Below are 22,982 nucleotides of genomic sequence, written 5' to 3'. Positions count from 1 at the left end.
CCATCAAACCATGCCATTCCATACTTACCATTTAAGGACTCTTTCTTCCAGTTCTCCCAGGATGTCTTGGTGTAATTCATAAATTTCAGGGAGTTCACTTAAGCCCTGCTTGAGTTTAACTTCTTGTTCATTTGCATCTTCTTCTCCAAGCACTTTCAAGACACCTTCGTAGAAATCCTGTGAACAACAATACAGAAATTAGGCAAACAGACTTAAAGTCTCAATTATCATTACAATTTCTTGGGTACTAAACTGTGCTTTCTAGGAATTATAAGATATGCCATCAATAGTGATAGAGTGTGCTCAGTATAGCAAGGAGATCATAGCATATGTTTTCCTCTATCCATTAGTTCATACACACTTTCAGGTGAATCCCGCAATGCTGTCAACCCAAAATTGAACATTTCACCTGACCAAGCCATCAGACCCTTATGCATACAACGAGTTTGGTATCTTTTTATTTACCTTGCCTTTTTTTCCTGCTTTTCTGGGTGTAGTTTGTCTCATTTTTATAGTGTTTCTTAACCAGAAACATAATTTTTAAAAATGAAGGATGAGATTCTCCTGTCACTTCATTGGGTCCAACAGCTCGACATGAAAAACATCAACGTCTACCTGTCTTGTGCTAAAATTTGCAACACTTGTCTCCAAATCTGAACTTAAAGAGAGGAAGAAGCTATAAATTTAAGCTATGGAACAAATCATTTTCCCTATGAAACCTGACGGAGACCTTTTTTCCTCATCTTAGAAATGGTTTTGATCCTGAAGTGATTTATAAATTATGTGGGCACAGGAGTAATTTCCTCTGTATTAAAATGTAGCCAGCTCTGGTGCATAATAGGGTACCTGTTAAGAGTGCATAGCAAAATGTTTCCCCAGCTTTGACTTGGAAGTGAGGAATAAGGTCTCTGTCTGAAACTGTGATAATTTGTATTAGATCCCTGGGCATTAGAAAATCATCCCAACAGCAGACAGCAAATATTTTATGCGCCAAACATCGCTTAAAGTCTCCTTCATCCAGAGCTCTGGATGCTGAAATGTTTTCAGGTCAAAGCCTGATTGCTACAGAATCCGTCTTCTTTGCTTCAGACTTGTAAAGGAGCCTTTGCTGGCACCTGCATACTCTTGAGAGACTTTGGCCCCTGTGGTGCCCTGGCCCTTTCCAGGTTCCTACCAGCCACTGCTGTTTCCCCTGCCCGCTGCTGCCAGGCACATCCCCTCTTCACAGGCAGTGGCTAGAGAAGCTCAGGCCTTTAAAGCTGCCTGGGCTTTGTGGAGGTCTGAACGCAAACTGTGGCAATGGGATGCAAGGCAACGCACAACACAAGAAGGCAGGAAAGCTGATGCTGTGCAGAGGTATAACTAACACTTTGCTGCTGAGTGGAGTGAGGCAGGTTCCTGACCCAGGGATTCTGGCTGCCTTTCCAGGAGCTAGGGCACTGTAAGTAGATGGTTTATCTTCATAGCAGTATCTGGTGTTCAAAAGCAGCAGCCTTCATTCAATAAAATTAAAACGGTGTGATTTCAGCACCTGCTTCTTCAGTATTGGTAAAAGTACAAGTAATTGAAAAGTGTTAGTATAGTATTCAGTGTTTGCCTGAGGATGGTCCTGCAGAACTGTTACAGGTTTAATTCTCCTCTGTATTCCCTATAAGGAGATGACTGTCTGTTCCTCCATTAGGGACAGGCTGGACTCTTACTGTTGAATTTCCCATTTCTGCTAGTCAGGTCTTCATGGGCAAAGTATCTGAATCTCAGTTTTTCTATGAAAATAAGTGAACAATTAGAAACCTAAGTGCATCCCAGTTTGTGATGAAAGCACAAACTAGACATTCATATACAATTGTTTAGAAACTAATTCTGTGAGTGCCTTTTCCAGTCCTTTTCTGCATCCCAGTAAGCCATGAAGTACATGGAGTTTTTATTGCAGAAGATGAGGAAAAAAGGGGTGAGAGTGAAAACCAGAGTAAATAATCAAAACAACAGCTCAGTAGAGAGGCCACATTAACTGTGAGGTTTGAAAGCTCCTGATGACTCGTTTTGGTGCAGCAGCTGCAGACTAGGAGATTGCAAAGCTTCCTTCCTTACAAAAATACTATCTGTTCTTATCTGACCTTCCTTTCTTTTTTGTGTGTGAAGGTAAGGCTAGGGGATTGCAGCATTCTCTCTTATTGCTAGCCAGCCTACACATGCTGGTTTTTTGAGGTAATTCAAGTACCTCAAGTCAGGTATTGTTTTTAAATTCAGCATTAAAAATACTTGAACAGGGGCTATGTAGCTGAATATACTTAGATTCACTGGCTTTGAAGCCAGGAGGGACCATATTGATATAACATGATCTAGTGTGGTCTGGTCAGTAGTCCAGACCACAAGACTTACTAGAATATAAGATTACTAGGAGAACAACCAACTTTGATTTAAGACAGAATCTACCACACATTACAGATACGCTAACACTGCATCCTGAGAAAAAAAACCAAGTCCCAAAAGGGGCTTTTGGTGATCTCATGAAGGGTCAGGTAGCTCATAACCACATACGAAGCCCAAGCATCTAGTCACAGCAAAGCTGGCCTGAAAGCCCTGGCTGCATCCTGTCAGACTAAGGCCATCACAGCAGGCAGGAGCTGTTCTTCCAGCAGGTTCGCACTGAGCTCTGCTTCAGCCCAAGAGCTCGTGTGAAGGAAAGCTTTAGTGTCTGACCAGTCTAGCCAGATCCATGCTGTGAATGTATTTTTTCACATGCTACTCTGCAAACAGTGAGTTATTATTAAAACCAATGTTTTTTCAAAGATACATTAAAAACATTCTCTGTCTCACCATAGAAGCCAATTCATCAGAAAAAAAAATGCAGCTGCTTTAACAATTGCTGAGAAGGTGATTCTGTTGGATGAGTTAACAGAAATGGCAGCTAGATTTTTCCACTCGGAGACCATTTCCTGGCCTCCTACCCCACTGTACATGATGTGGCCAAATGTGCTGTGAAAGGAAGCAGGGGCTTGATAAAAAGAAACCTCTAAGGTCGCACAGCTCATTCAAAGATGCCAAGCTGTTTCTATCCGGCCCTGAACCAGGATGGAATGAATATCTTCCTCTGTCAGGATCTAGTGATCATGCAACCTATTGCCAAAAAGTCAAATTCTGTTCCCTGAATTTTCAGGGACAATCTTATGAGCCTCCCTGGGCCATACTGGGATTTACCATGGCATTTCTCATGACTCTGGCTTCTGTCTAGTTAAGTTTTATAGTACATGGAGTAATTAAGGAGGAGTCTCAAAGAATTGATTTCCATGAAACTTGCTATGTCCAGGTATAAGCAACTCAACAGAGTATGTTTCACTGGGGATCCATATTTTACATTAGATAGTCCACTTTAGTTTGATTAAATCAAGGTAGCTGTATTGATTTCAGCATGCTGGGGATCTGGTTGGTATGACTGTGGTCCTGTTGAAAGGTTCTATAAGAAGCAGGAGAGCCTCTGGGCAAAGAACTTCAAAATTCCTCTCTCCTCACCAGTAGGAACTGACTCCAGGCAAGAACAGTTTTTAGTCTCCTCAGATTCATTCCTGGCTTTTCTGTTGTAACACTGTCAACAGCAATGTACACACTGGCTCACTATGAACTGAAATGACTGGAATATCTAATAGATACTAGCCAAAAGGAAAGTCGCACGTACAGTATGTTTTTTAGCAACTATTGCAGATGAAGCATTTGTTTTCTGAAAAGCCCCTAGAACTAGGTAAAAAAAAGATCATGATGACAATTTTCTTTTTGACTAACTATATCCTGGATAAAACAAGATCATAAAAATTTCTGAAAGAGTATTATTGTGTTTCCTAACTATCTGGGTCTGATTTCCACAACGTGTCCTGCGCCAGTACCACAAATAATCCCAGTGTTGTGCTATTCCAGCTCCCTTTTTTTCTGGTGTGTGAGTGAGCCTATCTAACTACATATTTCAGCCAGCATACACTGCAGAGGCTTTCCAACCAACTAAGCTAGTCAATCTGTCTTCTGGATGCTTTTCCTAACTCAAAGGAATCTGCAACCTTTCAAAGTCCTCAGTCATCGTAATTAATCCAGACTGGGGAAAGGGAAAGAATCCAAAGGGTTCTTTCAGCTTATTGTGCCTGGGGAAGTGAATAGCTGTAGTAAGTTCACTACTGATGTGCTTAAGTAACCTATTATGTTATAGAAATGTCATCTTTTCCAAATTAACATTGAACAGCTCTGTATCTGTCCACTTTCCACCATAGCTGAGCAACAAGATTAACACTCCTTTCCCACAGCATCTCAGTGGATTTAATTAGTCATTAATTGCCTGCCCCTTTGATTATAATGAATTCTCAGACAAATTATTTAATTCCAGTTGCCTGGATAGCCAGCTTCCTAATGATTAATAAAAAACCTGCAGTATAACAGTAATCACTATAAACATCCATTTAAAAAATAATTATGTCACCATTGAAAATGCTGAGTGCCTGGGAAGCCATTAATCAAATGCAAAGTGCTTTTGCAGTCTCACTAACTCTAATCAATCATGGCACCTGAAGGTCTCTAAGTCTGTCACACCCAAGCCCCATGTCTCAACACAGAAGGTACCAAACACTGAGTCCATATAATTCACTGCTGGGTCAAAACTTTCTTAGAACAGAAGCATGAACTGAAGTTATTCAGTTCAAGGCTCTGGCATGATGGCCACAGAGCTCAGTCTCATCCAGGGGAATATGAGTCTACAGATCTCACTCCGGTCTTATGCCTATACCTGCACCACTGTTTGTGTGTGCATGTGAAAGCATAACCCAAGGTGGCTAGGTTACATAGAAGGTTGGCAACTGTGCTATAAAAATACATTTTTGAAGCATAAAACTTTTCATTACATTTTGGGCACCCATAAATAAGCCCTTTACAGCCATCCAATGGCCAAATCCCTAACATCCCTGAAATAAACCCTACAAATAATTAAGTGAAACAAAGAGGATCAAAACCCACAGCCACAAAGGAGGGTTGGGTTTTTCTTCTTTTGTTTGTGCACATCACTAACACACACAAGTTACATTTTCTCCCCAATAATGCCTCTGAAGAACTTCTGTTCTCTACTGGAAATGGGGACTGTAACCTGGAGCGTGTTATAAGGGCATAAGACAAGGAGGAATGTGGGGTTAGTTTCAACAAGATCTTACGGTTTGTGTGGAGCACTGCCTAACTGTCACACACTTGGCTCTTGGAGCAGAATCTGATACCCTCTGTGAGGTGATGAGGCTCACTGCAGGGTGCTGGGATATGAGATGCTTTAGAGATGCTGGCAGTGCCTGCCAATACTAAGAGGAAATAGTGATTACAGGAGAGTTCTGGAAAAAAAAAGATTTAGGTACCTGGCTCAGGGCTACAGAAAGGTAGTCCAATTTACCTGGGATCAGCAACCTGGAAACCTTTGTAGCAGGTAGTTATCTCCAGGTACTCTTTCAAAGGAGTCAGCAATGCCAGCAGCCAGAGGTTTTTGGCAGACCACTTAGCAAGAAAGTTCACTGCAGGATTCAACATCTATGTGAAATGTGATAAGGCAAAAGGGGCAGTTAATGGGACAAGAGTTAATTCTGGGTTTTGCTTCCAGGATTTTGTAAGCAGGTGCAGAAATGGTGAGGTTGTGTATAAAATCTCTCCAATATGGGGCGGAATATGCTTTGGAGGCCAGCTGCAAAAATCAATTGTAGCAATCCTGTATGCATATCAACAGCCATTTGCAGGATGGATACATCCCATACATATTGTGGTCCTTTCTGCATTTCAGCCCTGCTGCCAGTTAGCCTTTAGTAGCCTGAGAACATTTAACCTTGCAGGACCCTAGTGAAAGGAAAGAAAACTAATCTCTTGTCAGCTAAACCACTGCTCTGGCAAGTAGTTTACTCAGGAGAAAAAACTGCCTGTATATATATATATATTTGCTATGTTGAGTGATTTCTCTTCTTTAACTTCTACTTGAAAATAATCCAGGGTACAGTAATTCAGTCTGGATCCAGAATATCTGTTTGCTTTTTCTGTGTATAACAGAATAGGCCAAGTTAGATCAGTTCATCCAATGGCCCGTGGATCCCTGCGGAACCAGGGACTACTGCAACCAGTCTAGTAGGGGTAGTTAAGAGATGATAGGACTGAAATCAGTCTCTACCTTCACTGTAAAAAGCTGATGGTTCTGCCACCTGCAATAGGCTGAAAGCAACTATGTGGATTAGAAAGGTGAGTAGACTGGAGGAGAGAAAGTCAAGATTTTGACTTAAAGGTGTAGCTAAACAGATAGCTTTATTTGAAAGAAAACCTTTTAAAATCGGTCAAGAAATGCTGATCAGTTGCTACATCTCCTTGGTTTTCTGTTGTTATTTGTTCATCTTCTAAAGTAGCGGTGTATAAGACGCTAATCCAATCATAATGGAATCCTGGTTCTTGCATATTGACTGCAATGGCAGGAGAATAGAAGGAGAAGGGAGTACAACATCATTTTATTGGCTTTGCCAATAAGAATTTATAGTCCTACAGTTTGACCAGCAGTTGCTCTGCAGGTGAGAATGGAGGTTCCTTCTCACTGGCTCTCAGCACTGTGTTCCCAGCATCAGGCCTGCATTTGAGCCAGAAATTGTGAATTTCTAGTAGAAGATGGTGGTTGCAGAGCAAAGCCACACTTTAACAGTTCAAGAGAAATATCTGAAAAGAAAGTGCACGTTATACTAGAAGGACCAAATTGCTAGACTCTGTGGCTGGATTAGAAAAGCTCTGAATGCCTGCAGTCTAAGTAGTATGTGCCAGGTCTTGGGTGCTGAAGCAAAGTCTCTACCTGCTCTTTGTTGCATCGTCTCACTGGAAGGAAGGAAGCTTCTACCTGCAATAACGCACAAAGCAGAAAAGAGCTCAACTACTTCCCAGATTCTGAAGTATCTTCATGATGTTGATAATGAGGGAAAAAAATCTTAACTCAAAAGGAGTCTGATGCAGTGCTTTGAAGAAGCTAATCATCTGCTGTTCTTGCAGTCACCTGCCAGAGAAAAGCTATATAAATTTATACCAGCCAAAGGTCTGATCTGTAATGCTGTCATGGCTGAATTAGGTTCCCTGCTTATACCTCTACCCTGTGTTAAAGAACAGGAAAGGACTGATGGGTGAATAAATTCACCTAGGGTATTTCTACAATTTTCAAGGAGAATTCAGGTTGGGGAGATGTGTGAGTTTCCATTAGGGAACAGAGCTGAGAAAAAAACCTAAAAAGGGAGTGTACAGAGCAGATACATTAGTGGAAAAGAATAGCCATTTTTCTGCCTCAGTCCCCAGGTGGGGATACTGGCACTTCAGCTGCAGAAATCGTGTCTGCACACAGCATATTTACCTTGCTTACGCCACAACTCCCACCTGGCATCCGGACTTCTATACTTTTCAATAAATAATGAAACAGACATGCATCCAAAAATCATTTTGCATGTATATGTAGAATTGTAATTGCTTCCCAAGTCAAGCTGATATTTTAATGAACTGATAATATTGGGAAGTAAGCATACTTGACCCTTTGTGAGTGGGCCAGGGAGGACAACAGGAAATCTTACTGCAGCCCAGACTTTATACAACTGAAGTCTACACTGATTGCATAAAATGGTGCAGGCTTTTACAACCACTTTCACTTCTAAAATGAAGGTGGATTCAACAGACACTGCATATTGCAGGATCCAAGACTCTTTTGGACATCTAGGCATTACACCTGAGGGGAGGGTGAAGAGTTCAAAGGGGGAGAAGAGAGTATCCATATTAAAGCTGAATGCAGGCATGAGACGCTGTACAGTATGCAGTGAGCCAAGTCTGACTCATGGGTGGTTCTTGGAGGTATCTTCATTATGGCCAGCAGCCTCTCTCCTAATGATGAAAGTGAAAGTGTCACCCCTGAATTAAAAAGTGGCACATCTCCTGTAGCAGAGTGAGTGACCCTTGATCTGCACTGAGCAGTGATCTTCCCAAATTTCTCATTACTGAGCTCAGCAGAAACAATGCCAGATGAACAGCAGAAAATACTATCGCAGCAGACACAATTAGTCTCTTATCCTGCCATTGCAGGGTACAATCTAGGTCAGGAACCCTGACCTCAACACACACTCACTTGCAATCAAATACACACATTCATCCAAAACACTGCAAATGAGTTTCAGAACTGGCAAGCTGTACAGTGTGCATTGCAAATACTGTATCGGTGGGGCTTGTTACTAGGGAATTGTCCTGATGCCAAATGTGCTAGTGTGACTTCCCTCTCCTTTTAAGAGATATACAGATTATCTGAAAGCTATTTTGGCTCAACATTCCCATTGCAGAAGCTCCCTGGCCAATACATAGCTATTTTCCCACTGTTGATGAAGACAACAATGAATAAATAAATGAGAAAAAAACCAGCCTGCTGTAAATGAAGGCAGGCTATTCTTTTGTGACAGTGCATCTTTAGGCTTTTATAAGAGCTTCAGAGGGTCTAACAGCCAGCTAGCTGTTCATTTAGCCAGCATGTTCCATTCACTAATTAGGAAAGTAATGACTTGATTGGTCCAGCAGAACTTTGAACATCATCCAAGAAATTTACAGTAGTAAAAAAGGCTCAGCCAATCATTCACTGGAAGTGTAAATAATTAGAAAGATGGGAGTTCTGTTTTGTCTATCATGTAATAGTGGCTCCTACAGCAGATGTTTATTTTTTGTTCTTGAGAACGTGCTGCCTACAAGAATTCTGGAAGTACAGTTTAACCAGTGAGCCTGACTTCATGATAATCTGCATTTAGGTACCTTTGAGTTAGTGACTTGAGCACTAAGATGATTTTGTTCTTTTTTATTTCCTAAGATTTATTTTGCAGTCAGAAGTCTTGGGATGCCCAGTGCAGGGTTGGATCCCAAACTATTCCAAAGGCTGGAGAACCAGCACATGTTATATGTATTCATATCATATTCATATCCATATCTTCAAATGCTGAGAAAGCATAAATCTGGGCCTTGGTGTTTCTAAAATTGTGGCCCATTGTTCTGAGGAAAATGCAAACCAGGAAACAGGATCCTGTTTTTTGAACAGGGAGGTGTTGGGGCTGGTGTTTTTTCAGTGCAGAACTGTCCTTTCAGGTACCTTAATTCAGTAAATGCCTCGGAGGGAAGTAATCATGACTTCAAAGGGCTTTATGCACAAAAAAGGTGATTGTATGTACAAAAGGCAAAGAGAAAATAAATGTGAACATACATGATACACTATCAAGCAAATGCTTGATCCCATACAGACTGGGATCCTGAGGCAGTCTGAGTCACACTAAGTTTGATTTGTGTACATCTAGTAAAGTCATTTGAAACAGACTGGCTGAAGGGAAGCAAATAAACCAAACTCTTGGTCCTCGAAGGTGGTGTGTGAAACATTAGGCTGAGAAAGCAACCTGCAGCATTTTTGTTCAGGAGCAAGCACTAAGAAAAAGATGACAAGTGCAGCCTGCATTACTGGGGAAGAAAAATAGGAGAAAAGAATGACAAAGTTTGAGGATTAAATGATCCTGAAGGAAATGCAAAGACTAATCAACTTTGGAAAACTAAATTGTGAGTACCAAGAGATCAGGGACTTGGACTGCAAGGCCCTGCCAGTCCCATCTGCTCAGTCCAGAATGAGTTCTTAACTCCCTGCTCCAGAGAATTGCATTACCTTTGAGTAGGGCAAATAACAGCTAACCCTTTAGATTATTATCACTACTACCACACCAACTGATACCAAGTTTGTGAGCTAACACAATGTTTCCACTCTTTCAGTTCAATAGCAGAGTGGGTGTATGGAAATGTCATCGTTTTGGCAATCAATCAATTTATTAAAGTCTCCGCTGAAAGGCCAAACAGATTCTGTTATGCTGAATGAATAGCAGCTCCAGCCAAGCCTGGAAATAAGATGGGAAACTGCTCCTGCTGCAGGCTTAAGAAAAGCCTTTTTTTCCTTTCTGAAAGCAGCTAGGGTGTGGCTTAGTTCCTTGCCTTTCTTACCAACGTGTGGGTTTATATAAGCAGATGAGACTTGAGACTTGAAGATGAGCATTTAGAAACTGTCTTCTTGAGAAAGTTGGTGATGGGGAACAGAGACGTATGTTTGCCTGAGCTGAGATAGGCTGTTGAGGAAGCCTTTGGTCCTAACTGGGCATGAATGGGGTGTTGTACCTTGAGGGCAGTTTGGTGGCTCTGTGGTCACTGGCAGTTGCTTGTGACATTTGCCAGTGGGACCTGTGTCAACAGTGAGTGCACAGCGAAGCACAATTTTTTACTGATGTGACTATTCCTAATGCTATTCAAATATGCAAAAAGGAGTAATTAGTTCATTGTAACTTTTTGCACTATGACAGTATTGAAAAGCCTCAGTTAGGCAATAATATCCCTGTAGTCTGAGGGACTTACATGTTGTAAAATTGGTAATGGCTTCTCTAGACTTCCAGAATAATACACTGGGCAACAGGTGAATATAAATACTCAACAGTAGTTGGGGTGGGAAAGGTAACAGTGCTGGGACTGACTGTGGCTTTCTAGATTGAATATGATTGCAACAGAGAAACCTGCAGATCATTTCTGAATGCCACTGCAGTAGGTAGCTGTCATGCAGACATCAGCCTATAGCAGCAGAGATGGGGTATGCTAGGGCTATAGGCACCTGATAAAACACAGAAATGAACCCTCTGATCCTGTTCCCGTAAAGATTTTTGATCTCTTCTAAACTAAGGAGTGCCTGAACTAGCAGTCAAGTGTGAAAACGGACTGGCTGTTCCTCTCTTCTCCCTCAGTCTCTAACCCAGGTGCTGTTCATACATCCTGACTACTTAGAAAGCCAACTCATAGAAACAATTAAATCTTATTTGAGAAACTTGCTTGTTGAGTCTGCTGAAAAAAGCCTCCAGTAGCCCCTAAAGGAGTGTATGCATTTGGTGATGGGGCAAGAAGGATACTTTTCCACTGCAGAAGAAAATCATTAGTCAAAACTGTGCACCCAAAATCTCATCCTAAAATTGATGCAGATCTTTCTGAACTTTCTAACTTGAGAAAATGGGAACTGGGACAGGGAAAGTGAAGAGTGCATGGTTACAGTGATTCTGACATTTCACAACCTGTCAGTGGCTTAACTTTGCAAACCAATGCATTCATTCAAGGGTTTACTTTAGGCCCATCTCTAATTTGAAATTTGAACTCCTCTTTTGGTGCTCTAACTTTCATAATTAAGGAAATAATGAGCATATGCAAAACACTTATAAGATCCCTCTAGTCCAGTAGGATGGGTAGGCAGGGAAACAAAATCCCAGCAAAATAGGATTCAGTGGAATATTCTGTTACAGGACTGAAACATATATAAAAAACAAACAAATGCTTCCAATTAAAATTGATGGCTGACAGAAATAGAAGAACTTGCCCAGTCATAGGAGTGCTATTACTGGTATCTTTTCCCTGACAAATTAACCAGCTGATCCAAACCTGATGATTAAGTATGATTAAAACAGAGCCAATTTCCCTCATGTCTTAAAACCTTAATTCCAGGACTGGCAGGCCAAGCTCCAGGTAATGCTACTTATTTTCTGTAATAAACATTTATGCTTAGAAAGTGTCTGAGTTCCCCAAGAGGTGAGCAGGGAGTATTTACATTTTTGAGTCAAGCCAGGAAAACTCTCTGTTTTCATTCCCTCATATCGTTGAGCCAACTCTGGAGCACTGCAGCAGATAAAATTAGCAATCAAGCAGAGTTTTTCCCTATGTGCTGTAATTTTTATGAAGATTCTTTTTATTAGGGATTACCAACAGTTTGGAGTCCACTCAGCTGGGGGGAGCAGCATGCACTTGCATCCATACGTGTTTCTAAACTAAAAAATTTTAGCAAAGATATAAACCAGAATCCCTGTCCCATGTTAAAGTTGTCAACTTGGAAAAGAGAGCAAAAATGACATTTCCTGTTCCTTCCAAATGATTTCTACAGGCAGAAAATAGGATTATTGTGAAAATGCATAAATTGCTCGTTTACACACATAGCCTCAGAGCCAAATTCACCACACGGGGATTTACCAGAGGAAGGAGAAAAGGGCAAAGTAGGTTCTGAAGGGACTGGGAAAGTCCTGAAGCATCCCTTTCCTGGCCCAGCAACAGCATAGGCAAGGCAGCCTGACTGTAACGTGATGCTATAGCAGCCATGAGGGTGTGCAGCCATTCATGCTGTGGCTAAAGGCACTGAAGTGCATTGCAAGATTTGGATCTATATATTAAAGATTTTTCAGGCCATGTTAGTGAGCCACTTTTAGCTCCTACAGGTATTCGGAAAATGGTAGGATATAATGCAAAGGAGAAGCCTCTCCTAGGCACCTCCACTAAATACAGTGCACTGTACACGCACGCTAGCTCAGTCCTGCATTTACGTGCTGTCCATAATGTGCCAAAGTACAAATGTACTTGGAAATGGAAAATTAAATACATTAAGAATGTTTTATTTGGATGCATCTAATGAAGATGCAGAGTGGCTGATGCTCTCTGTGCATGGTAATTTCCTGTGTGTGTATTTATCTTCTATTTTGATTTAGAAACTGGCAGAAGCTTTTCTCTTTGTTTTCTTGATGATACTTTTGGAACTCTTAATTTCAGTAAGGAGTTCTGTGGGTATTCTTAATGATCAGAAGCGCTGTAGTCCACAGGTGAAGAAACCACCCTGGCTTCCCCAGAGGACAATGGATAACTACAACTGTGTCTCACTAGTGTCAAATAATGTGTTTGGCTGTGCAGAAATCAGAGGAAAGCCAGGATAGATGAGGCAAATGGCTAGGCAGGTTATCACCAATTTATCAAAATATTGGTAGACTCCAGCTAAGCAGCTATGTCCCTTAAAGTGCTTGGTTCCCAGCTCACCAGCTTGCAGTTTCTGATTTGTTGAAATGCAATTGTCTGCAAGGTGTTTGTCACATTTAAGGCTGCTCTCCTGCCTCTGCTGCCCAAGCCTGAGAAGGCTCTTAAGCTTTGGCAGCTTGCTTGAGAGGCACAATGAGCAGGCAGAAATACGATGCTGACCTTATTACTTCTCTCTCCATCAGAGTTCCTGTCCACAGCTAGGGTTGGAGTGTCCTCCAAGGACAACCTGGGGCTACTTTTTACCTTCTCAGGGAATTTCTTTCCAAGCAGCAGTGGGCATGCTTTGTATGGTGGCTATTATTCCCTACCGCCTTGCAACTAACAGCTAAGAAAGGTGTGTACCAGCCTCCAGGGAAGCAGTGGCAGCTCCGTTAGAAAGACACAAAGTCTTCTGGGACAAAGCCTCCAGTGGGTTTATACCATGCAAGAGCTCTCTATCAGGCACTACAAGTGATTCTTTGTGTGTGTTCCCTCACAAGTTTCTGACACCAGAGTCTGTATTTTGCCCATGGTGACTACCTGTGTCACAGTGTGGATATCCAGGCCACGCTGGATATTACTGATATGATATTGCATTATCAGAAAAAAGAAGCTTAAAAGGAAGCAGAGTGAATCCATTCAAACCAAATCCCCATGCCTCATAGCTCTGCTCCTATCTGCCTCTCTCTGAAGAGAGAGGGTTCACCCCTGTTTATCACCATCTCCTTCTCTGCACTAGGCTTATTCTGCATCTTACACCAATCTCAGAGCCCCAGCAAGCACTGTTGGCCAACACTTTTCCCTGTGAATGACAAATGCTAGATTTGAGGATCTGTAGCAAGGGCAGATTAGTGGCAGACATATTCCTTTGCAATGGTTCACAGTATGCCATTCCTCCTCAAATTCACCTCCGTTTCTTCAATGCTTTTATGTCTTCTAAATTGCAGCTAAGTAAAAGGGCAATTAGGTTTCAGTGATGAAAATTATTTACTTACCATACATAACAGCTGGAGCATCTCCACGTATCTGGGGAAAGAGACAAACTTTTATTAATTGCCATCAAACCAATGCTGAAGGGTGGATTGCATAGCTTCAGTTTTAGGAGAGCGACAGATAGGTTGTGACAATGAACTCACACTTTTTCTGAAGACATCAGCTCCTGGGCAATGAGGTAAGCTCTGGACTGGCCTTCTTTCTGTCAACAGCAAAAACCAGAGACAATTAAGAGATGTCTCATTCCAAGAAGTAAAGCAGTGTTAGAGAGCACTTTGAACTGACATATTCCTTCAGTAAAAGTAGTGACCAGGCTTTTATTCTTTGTTGTTCAGTGCCTGGCATCCTGGAGTCCTTTCTAGGACAGGGTGTTTCTGCAATTCAAATACTAGTAATATCGTACAATATAATAGCTGCTAAGGCAGATGTCAAGTTTGAAAAACATGTTCTTATTGAAGAAGGAGAAAAATTTTCTGTTGATTTTTACAGGTCCAAAATTTGTCAGAGAAGCAGAAAGTGCTTAGCTTTGAATAGGCTAGCTTCATGGCTGTGGAGGCTCATACCATGTGTTTAGTACTCTTAATTACATGGAAAAGGGAGTTCTTTATCAAAATGGTCATATTCCAAACTGTTCTGACTGCTGTGAGACCTGTGGAAGCAAATGAGGCAAAGGGCTTTATTGCATGCTAAACAAAATGTCTAAGCTAAATGGCCATAAATGTCTCCAGAAAGCAAACAGTTCAGTACTCCAGCAGACAGCATTGTTTGAAATCTCAGTGGCATCTACTTAACTGGTAGGCATCTCAGAAGACACAGAAAACAGTGAAAGAACCAAAGTGTATGACTCTGAGGTGCAAGTGGCTAGTTAGGGTATTTTGCTCCTATTTCATGACTCATCCTTATGGTAAGAAATGACCAAAGCATAGAAATATTTACTGAAAGGAATCTACTGGGAAAAGTTACTTATTTAGCAGTGGTGAAGTAGGGAACTAGAACAGTAGTCTAGCAGTAGTAAAGAAAAGCAGCCCTCAGCAGACCTAAAGTAGACTCAGGGGAGACAGTTCAGCAGCAAGACCTCACGACATTGCCAGACCGGGTATGCTGGAAACCCATTGCTTACAGATGCTGCTTCTGCAAGCCTACTCAGGACAGACTGGGACTTGCTGAGATATGATGCAGTCCCTCAGTGAGAAGTTTGTGGCAATTTTTCCTCCAAAATTCTGCATGAGGGAGCTGCTAGGGGTCAGGGAACATGAAGCTTAATTGGGACCCCTCATAAAAAGTATTGATAGGACCCCAAATCCAAATTCAGCTTCTCACAAATGCTGACTTCCCAAATCACACTTGATAGATCAGATACGCAATCGGGATTTACATAGCAGATCTGAGCAGTAAAAAATGTCTAAGCTAGTTCAAGCTAAATGCATTATAGGCTTTTTACTATGTCCCTCCTCCTCATTAGCATTCCCTTGGGATGCAGGTGTTCTGGCACACGATAGAAGTACCTGTGTTGCTCAGAGTCCCATTGCATCATCACAGTGAACCATCTGCTACTTTTTGTATCTATAGAGGGATTGACTTCTGGATTTCAGGATTTCCTTCCCCTCCCAAAGTTTCTGGTTCATTCTGCCTGCAGTAAGCTGCAAACAGTGTAGGAAAGAATGAAACATTCCCTGAAGTGCTGGAAGCTGAAATTCAGTCATGTGGATACTTGGAGTGTAAAAAACCCAGTAGCAAGGTCAACTGAAACGTAATTGAAGGAATTTCACTGCCCAGCATCCATAAATTAAAAGAGGAATATGTGATGGAACAGAAGTTATATTTTTAAGATTCTTCTGGTTTTAATAACTTTAGGTATTCATTACAAAAGCAAGGAATTAAAGTGCCAACAAGTGAATTCACCACTGCCTATTTTAGAGAAACCAAGGGCCAGTCAAAGCATGTTGCAAATAGATGTCAGTATTGACTGTACACATGAGCAATGGAAAGGCTTCTGTTTCTATGAGGAGACTAAAGATCCCTTGCTGCTCTGTGAGTTTTCACCCTGGGGGTGATGGACCCCAAGGAGGACTATGATCCGATCAATAGTGAATACAAGTGAAAAAGTCCTTGAACCCTGATGATGATGGGTTAAATGAATGAGGCTTTATGTATAGAAAATGAACAGTGTCACAGTGACGTTTTTTTCATCCTTAGTTTATTTCTGTGTACTTTTACTGCGAGGCATCTGAAGATTGCAAGAGCCAAAGGAAATACAGCGAGTGAACTATTCATCAGTCTCAGATGTGTCATCCGTCTCTCCTTTAGCACCAGGAGTCTGAGGGTACGTCTCCTAGTGCTTTGTTCCTTTTAGCTGATGGGTGCCAAAGAGCATGCTTTGAATCACTTACTTTTGGAGAGCTACACTACAGTTTAGAGTGCACTAGAAAGATCTTACATTTTTTGCTTTGTTTCACTTTCTTGCTGGGAACAAATATTTGATTGCCCCTTTCCCCCTGGTTCCACTTTGTGAACACCTCTTGAAGATCATGATGTGCTTCTCCTGGTTGTCCCAACTGCTGTAGGAACACACTAGAGGCACTGAGTTTTCTATTCTCTCTCATTTTCTCTACACAGGCATAGCAGAGCAAATGAAAGGGGGTGTGTTTCTTTCTGGGTCACCTGGCCCAATGCTGGCTGCCCAGCACGTCCTCTGTGGCTCTGCAGTGCCAAGAAGCAGAGTGCATCTCCCCAGCAGGCCAGGCCCACTTTCCCTTTGCACACACACATTGTCGCACTCTGTAATTCCTCTTATGATTAATATGTCTTAGCCAAGAGACAAAACAGAGGGACCCCAAGTGTCACATGGCCTGTCTAGGGCGAGTTTGAGACAGTGTCTCTAGGCGTTGCCTGACTTGTGTTATTTAATTGCTGTTTGTTTAACCAGGAAATGAACTCTGAGGTTGACGACAGTGTCCGGAGACAGACTTCTGGGAATAGGGGATACAGGGGGTGCAGGTCCCTCAAGCATCAAGTTTCTGAAACAAAGTCGGAGTGGTTATTATAACACTGCCAAGCTGCCACCTTTTTAGTAATCTTTACTCCCTGCAGCCAGTCCTGTGCCCAGCCCTGCGGCGTGGTTTGTTCCCAGTTCCCACTTCAGAAGCAGCACTCCATGTCTCACTGCCTGCCTCTGCTTAGCCGATGGAGGCCATGCAGCCGTGTGGGGACCCTTGGCTTTGTGCTTCACTGAGTCTTCTTCTCTCATAGCCTCATCACCCCATCCTTCCCAAAACTGAATGCTTAATAAAATGCTTGCAATATACAATGTAAAATTGCAATATGTAACTGAAATATCTCCCCATTCTCTCCACTCTGAAAAACATGCTGGTGCCAGGAAGGTCACAAACACAAAAGCACTTTAACCAGGTTAGGAACTCGTACAGCTCAGCTGATCAGCATAACTTGCGAAGCAAAGGTGCTACTCCACAATCATCTCTCCATTGGCTAACAAACTAAGCCCGACAGCCCTCCTCCAAATGGATACCAAGTTCACTGATGGAAAACTAAGACCTAGAGATGGCTTGTGACTTGCTCAGTTTCTCCTTCTCCAACAGCTGATGTTTCCCAATGTATAATGAAGAACACCACCACCAGAAAGCTTTTGTTTAGAACAATAAAGACCTAAAAGCCTGCAGCTTTTACAGAGCACACGCACAGCTGAAGTTAAGTACTAGTCTTAGTTCAAACCGAGAAACTTTAGGTTTCGCATCCCCTTTGTGCCTTCTGATAGAACAAACATTTGGGCTGAGAAGGGGCAAGTAGTGAAAGGTGGAGAAAGGTTGCTAATGGCCCATGCTGAGTGTGCTAACGTGGCACTTAACTGTTGCAGGATTTCCTTCTCTGTGTGGTATTGATCCCATTAATGTAGGGATGACATCTCCGCACTGAGTCATTCATATGCTCTGGCTTTGTTCTGAGCAATGCCAAGACATCTGATGTGGGCCCTAACAGGCCATGCTTTGATTAGATGATCCTTTGGTGACAGTGCCAGTCACTCTGCCCTGAGCCCAGAGCCAGCTCTCGGTTGTGCTGACCCAGCTGTTTGCAGGACCTTGATCAGAACCAGATTGGTCTCCTGATTCAGCTTAAAAAATTGTGGTGCTGGAGGTGAATCTGGCTCCATGGGGCTGCAACGGGGTCGTATGGCCTAAGAGCAGCACAAGTAGATCAGAGAACAGTTCACTAAAACTGGAGCATTAGTACTGTGCAAGCCACTCATCTGGAGTACTCAGGGAGTAATCCTTTGCCTTTCAAAAGCAGGGTAACTAGTCAAGACATAGAAGCAACGGCTCCATTCCTGTGTGTGCCACTGACTTGCCATGCTGACATGGACAAACTGCATCTCTTCGTGCATTTTCCTACGTGTGTGTCTTATTTCACAGACTCCTCAGTGTAGGTGCATTGTAGCTGGATGGTACCCGGCACAAGAGCGCTGCTGTCACAGTCAGAGGCTGACAGCAGTTTGCAAGCTTCAGCCCCTGAGCTGAGTGACTTCATAATGCCCCTTTTGTAATTATTATGAACTATGTAGCAGTTCACAGTGATGCCACAGTGGTGCCAACAGTAAACTGAGGCGTTACAAGAACAAGTGAGTTTTTCAGGATGGCTCTGTGAATCAGTGAGAAGGAAAAGCAGTCCACATCTCCTGTCTCCCAGGCCCCTTCCTTGAAGAGCTAGATTTCAGCTCTCCTGGGGAGTCTGTGTAATTATATAAATCAAGAGCTGTCCCTTGAAAGGCGTCTGAATTAGGTGCTTCCTCAAGGCACACAAATCTGTCATTCCCAATTCCAGTACATGTTTCAGTTTTGTGTGTGTGTGTGTGTGTGCATGCGTGTGTGTTTTAATATGTGAAGGTTAAAGGTTTGCAAAACAGAATGATTAATGGAGTCTGGAAACCAAGCCCACCCAGTGGAAATGGATAAGGAGCAGCAAAGGCAGTTTTATGTACTGCTGCCATGAGACAGCAGCTGCCCTGCTCGTTGTGAGACCTTTGTGGCTAAGATTAGCGTTCCCTGTTTGCATGGGGTGCAGGTCCCCTCCATCTGCCGTACTGGGTTGCTGCCCCCCTCTTTGTCCACTGCCTTTTATTTTGATACCTGGGAGAAGGGTGGAGCATCTCACCTCCAGTGCTGCCTTCTCAAAGGTACAGCATTAGGGATCGGTTCTGGATGATGTTCCCCTTCATGCCCTGCCCCTCAGCACACCACCATGTAATGGTAACGAGCACCCCTCCAGTCTGGCTAGGATTAGATACACTAAACCTGAAGTCCTAAAGGACTAGCCAGGATGCTTTGGGTTTTCATTGGCATAAAATCCATCCACATCTGGTCTGAATTCCCTTTATATCATTTTGCTCTGGTTACATGCTATTCACCTTGCTACAGTCTTTCACATTTTGCCACCAGGGTAAGATCACATCTCTGATATGCTGGCTGTATACAGTCCCTTGTAACATATTGCTGGTTTTATACTAATCTCCACAGTATTTGTGTACAGGTTGCTTTACTTTCAGATTTCCCATACAGTTAACTGGCAGGCAGATCTGTGTTCTGGATGAAAGAAATGTCTTTGTGTTCCAGCTATGGCATTATTACTTGCCCTAGGATTCGTATTAATTTATTTCCTGAGTGCTTTATAGACTATAATTCTTACAGGTATTCACCCAGATTAATCACATTCTTTTCTTATTATTCTTCTGAGATTCCTTTCAGTTCTTCAGATCAAACTCCCTCCTGTGTTTACAGACAGGTTTAAGAGAGCGTTTTTAATTGTTCCTTTGCCTAGTGGCTTAATGTAGGGTTTGCTATATGTCATTCCTAACTATAACGGAGTTCTTAAAATAGCTTATGTTGCTACAATATTCCTAGCACCCTGTTTACCCAGCCACTGCTTTCTCCTTCCAAAGGCACCCTGTAAAGGAAGACTCAACCTCTTATTGCTGTGGTGCAAATTGTACGATTGATGGCAGTCTAAATGCCTTCCATCGACTATTGGGGTTATTTTTCAGCCTGTTAATTTGTTTGATCAGCATACCTTTAGAATATGTGTGTTGTTGTAGTCACTTTAGCATTAGTATCAAGGCTTGTTGAAGCCTGAGGCCACAAGCTGTGAACTTTCACCCAGATCGGCTGACCATGCACTGAACTTTTACTTGGCTGCATGAAGGAAGGCCCCCAAAACCAGTGCAAGCCAGAAAGATAAGGAGGCTTCAACCTTAGCAGAAGCTGCAACCTTAGAGATAAGAGAAGAATTGGCCCGCCTAGAGGCAACGAAGGGACCCAATGAAGAATGGGAAGACCCCAGACCCTAATACTACCATTGGTCTGAACTGTCTCCTGAGGGGAGGGGAATTTAAATTGTAAGGGTATAACTGCCCAGGGATTTCTTTGTTCTGGGTCCCTCTCCGAAGGCACCCAGCTTGAGCAGTTTTCACCGCTGTACCAATCAATAAATTCGTCTGGCGTACGTCGTATCGGAGACTCTGCTTCAGGAAACCTTGGGTCGAGCCAGAGGGGAGAGGAAGCACCCGAGAGTGAGTGAGTGTGAGCGAGGAGTCGAAAAGGGGCACCCGTTGGCTCCGTGGAGCTGCCGCTGAGAAGGGACTCCGGTCCGAGCAGTTAAAGTCTTGGGTGTGTGTGTGCAACTCCCTGAATGGTGTGTGAATGCTTGGGCAGTGGCTTCTCCTTTAACATGTGTGACACAGTCTGGACCAAGCAGTGTGATGGAAATCGCTCTTGAAGCCCAGTCCAAGGCAACACATTTTACAGTGTTGTTACAGGACCATCTGCATGGCTCTCCACAAGATGCTGGAAAAATGAATTCTTAAATTGGTGGATGGGTTCCTGCCCCTTACCCATCCCCACAGAACCCAAAACCTGTGCTTCATCTCCATGTATTTCTTCAGAAAATTTTCACAAAACCATGGGGCCTCTGCTGCATCTCCCTGCTGTGGCTTGTCCCTTCCCCAAACCTAACCTACTTCCCCAAGCAGAGCTGTTAATGTAGTGGTAGGAAGGCAGATGCATTCCTGATACTATCATCTCAGTGAATGCCTTGAAAGGCTTGATGTTCCCACAATGAACCTAAAGGCTAGCACCTAGCTTTCTGCCTTGCCTGCAAGTTTGATCTCTAATCTGCATCAGACTTTTTTTCTCTTCTCTGGATCCAGCATAAAAATCACTCCTCCCTGCTGGGTCCTTATCTTCATCCAGACAGAGGGTTAGGTGTGGTAAAAGGGTTGTCTTGGGGCTCCCTTCAGTTTCATAACAATTGGAGGTTGTAGGATGCTAGTGACAAAAGGGATCAACTGGCCAGAAGATCCAGTTTTAAAAAGTACCCACAAGAAAGGAACTGTCTGAAGATGCCTGCTTGAAGATTCTGACACTAAAATGAGAGGCGCAAGCTATGGAGGGGTAGCTGATGATCCAGCATATGCAGCATCTTCCTCAAACTACCGAGGCAATTAAAAAACTCAGATCATAACCAGCAACAGGTGAAACCTACCAGCATGTGCTGATTTTAGTCCATTTCAAACCATGGAGCTGAGCTTCTCAAAAGTAGATTTTCAAGATTATATTGTCTCTATTTCTGATCTTCTTTTTAAAACTGGAAATTCTGAGACTGCTACAAAAACTAAGTTCTGCCAAAGGGAACTCAGTTTGAAGTTGGTGTCTAGTCAAATCTGAGCTATTAAGCTCACTTCCCCTTTAATTCCTTTAATGTTCCTTAGCTGGGTGGGTCCAACATGGATTTATCTGGTTTTAGCAGTAAAAAACAATCATGAAGTTCACGTTTGAATCCAGCTCAATGATGAGAGGAAAAATCTGGGATTCTACATCCTGGACTTTGAGCATTTGTCTAGTGAGTGAAGGTTCAGAAGTAGGAGATAAAGAGAAAGTCCTTATTTTATTTGATACAAGTTTTTTGTTCCTAACTGGAATCCCTAATTCCATTTTTTTTTTCTGTAGGCAGCTCAGATGCCATCATATAACCTTGAGAGCCCAGTACAGAAAAGCCATGTGTCACCTTCTGATAAATTGAGAGGGATTTAATTAAATGAACATATATAAAAGACACATGAATGAGAGATGGCCCAGGAGCTCTTCTAAATTAGCTTAGCAGGAGGAAAAAAAAGAGTGAATCTCCATCAGTAGTGTAAGTGAAGGGCATTGCTTTTTATAATATAACCAAGTAGAATCACAAAGGTTAAGAAAACTTACAGCATTACCTGCCTCTGAGTTCTCTAGGTTGTTATCATATGCCAGTGGACTGAAGAGAAGGAAATAAAGTGCTTATGTAACTAGAAAGAATGAATTTTCACTGGTAGTCATATACAGAAGAATCAAAACCACCAGGTGACTTCTGATGACAAATGCTCAGCCTCTCAGGGTCTGAGGTACTCCCAGGGGAATAAAGGCAACAATTTGAAACCTACCTTCTGTTTTACATTTTTATACCTGCCCTGCTCCAAATAGGTTTTTAGTAATAAAAATTCCTGTAACACAATAGAGATGAAAGCCCCTCTTTGTTTGCTCTTTAAAATAAAGCTGATAATGTAAAAAATACCTCAACATATATTATTGGCTATGATTCAAATTGTTTACAAAACAGGGGTTCCAGCAGGCCCTAAAAATTTCTCCACGCTCGTGTGAATCTGGTCCCCAGGAGACCAAGGATTCAAAGGAGACGAGCTGATGAAACAATACCAGGAAATATGTGTACAAAGCTAATGTTTAAAATTATATTTACTTATAAAAGTGAGCCTTAAAAAGAAACAGCAGAGGAAAAAATTCTGCTGCAAACTGGAAGTCTTGCGATTCTCCAGCAAGCAGGCTAGGAGAAAGCAGCTGAGAAAACCCAAAGCATGGTGCTTGCATTTTGGTACAGGAATTCAGTCATGACAGTGAAAGGCAGCAGGTAGAAACCAGCTCAATGCAAATGAAAATCATATATCTGAACACAGGGAGGAGATTTTATCATCTAGGCTGTTTCATGCCTTTATTTAAACTAAGTTTCCCTGAAGAGGAGAAAAACAGAAATCAAACCAACAAACCCCAGAAGGTTCTTTTTTT

The 22,982-nt window shown here is 42.4% G+C and overlaps 1 protein-coding gene across 1 annotated transcript in view; it reads right to left on the bottom strand.

The window, feature by feature from the left end:
- The window catches only part of FGD5 (FYVE, RhoGEF and PH domain containing 5), a 106,553-nt gene that overhangs the window by 43,118 nt on the left and 40,453 nt on the right, over positions 1-22,982 (bottom strand). The window contains exons 3-5 of the mRNA XM_075514144.1: positions 14,013-14,071; positions 13,872-13,902; positions 29-177 (exon numbers count right to left, since the gene is read on the bottom strand). Of these exons, the coding sequence (XP_075370259.1) occupies positions 29-177; positions 13,872-13,902; positions 14,013-14,071 (239 nt within the window). The remainder of the gene's footprint in view (positions 1-28; positions 178-13,871; positions 13,903-14,012; positions 14,072-22,982) is intronic.

The sequence above is a fragment of the Mycteria americana genome, chromosome 11 (assembly GCF_035582795.1).
Source record: "Mycteria americana isolate JAX WOST 10 ecotype Jacksonville Zoo and Gardens chromosome 11, USCA_MyAme_1.0, whole genome shotgun sequence".
NCBI lineage: Eukaryota > Metazoa > Chordata > Aves > Ciconiiformes > Ciconiidae > Mycteria > Mycteria americana.
This window is presented reverse-complemented; position numbering and strand designations above follow the sequence as displayed.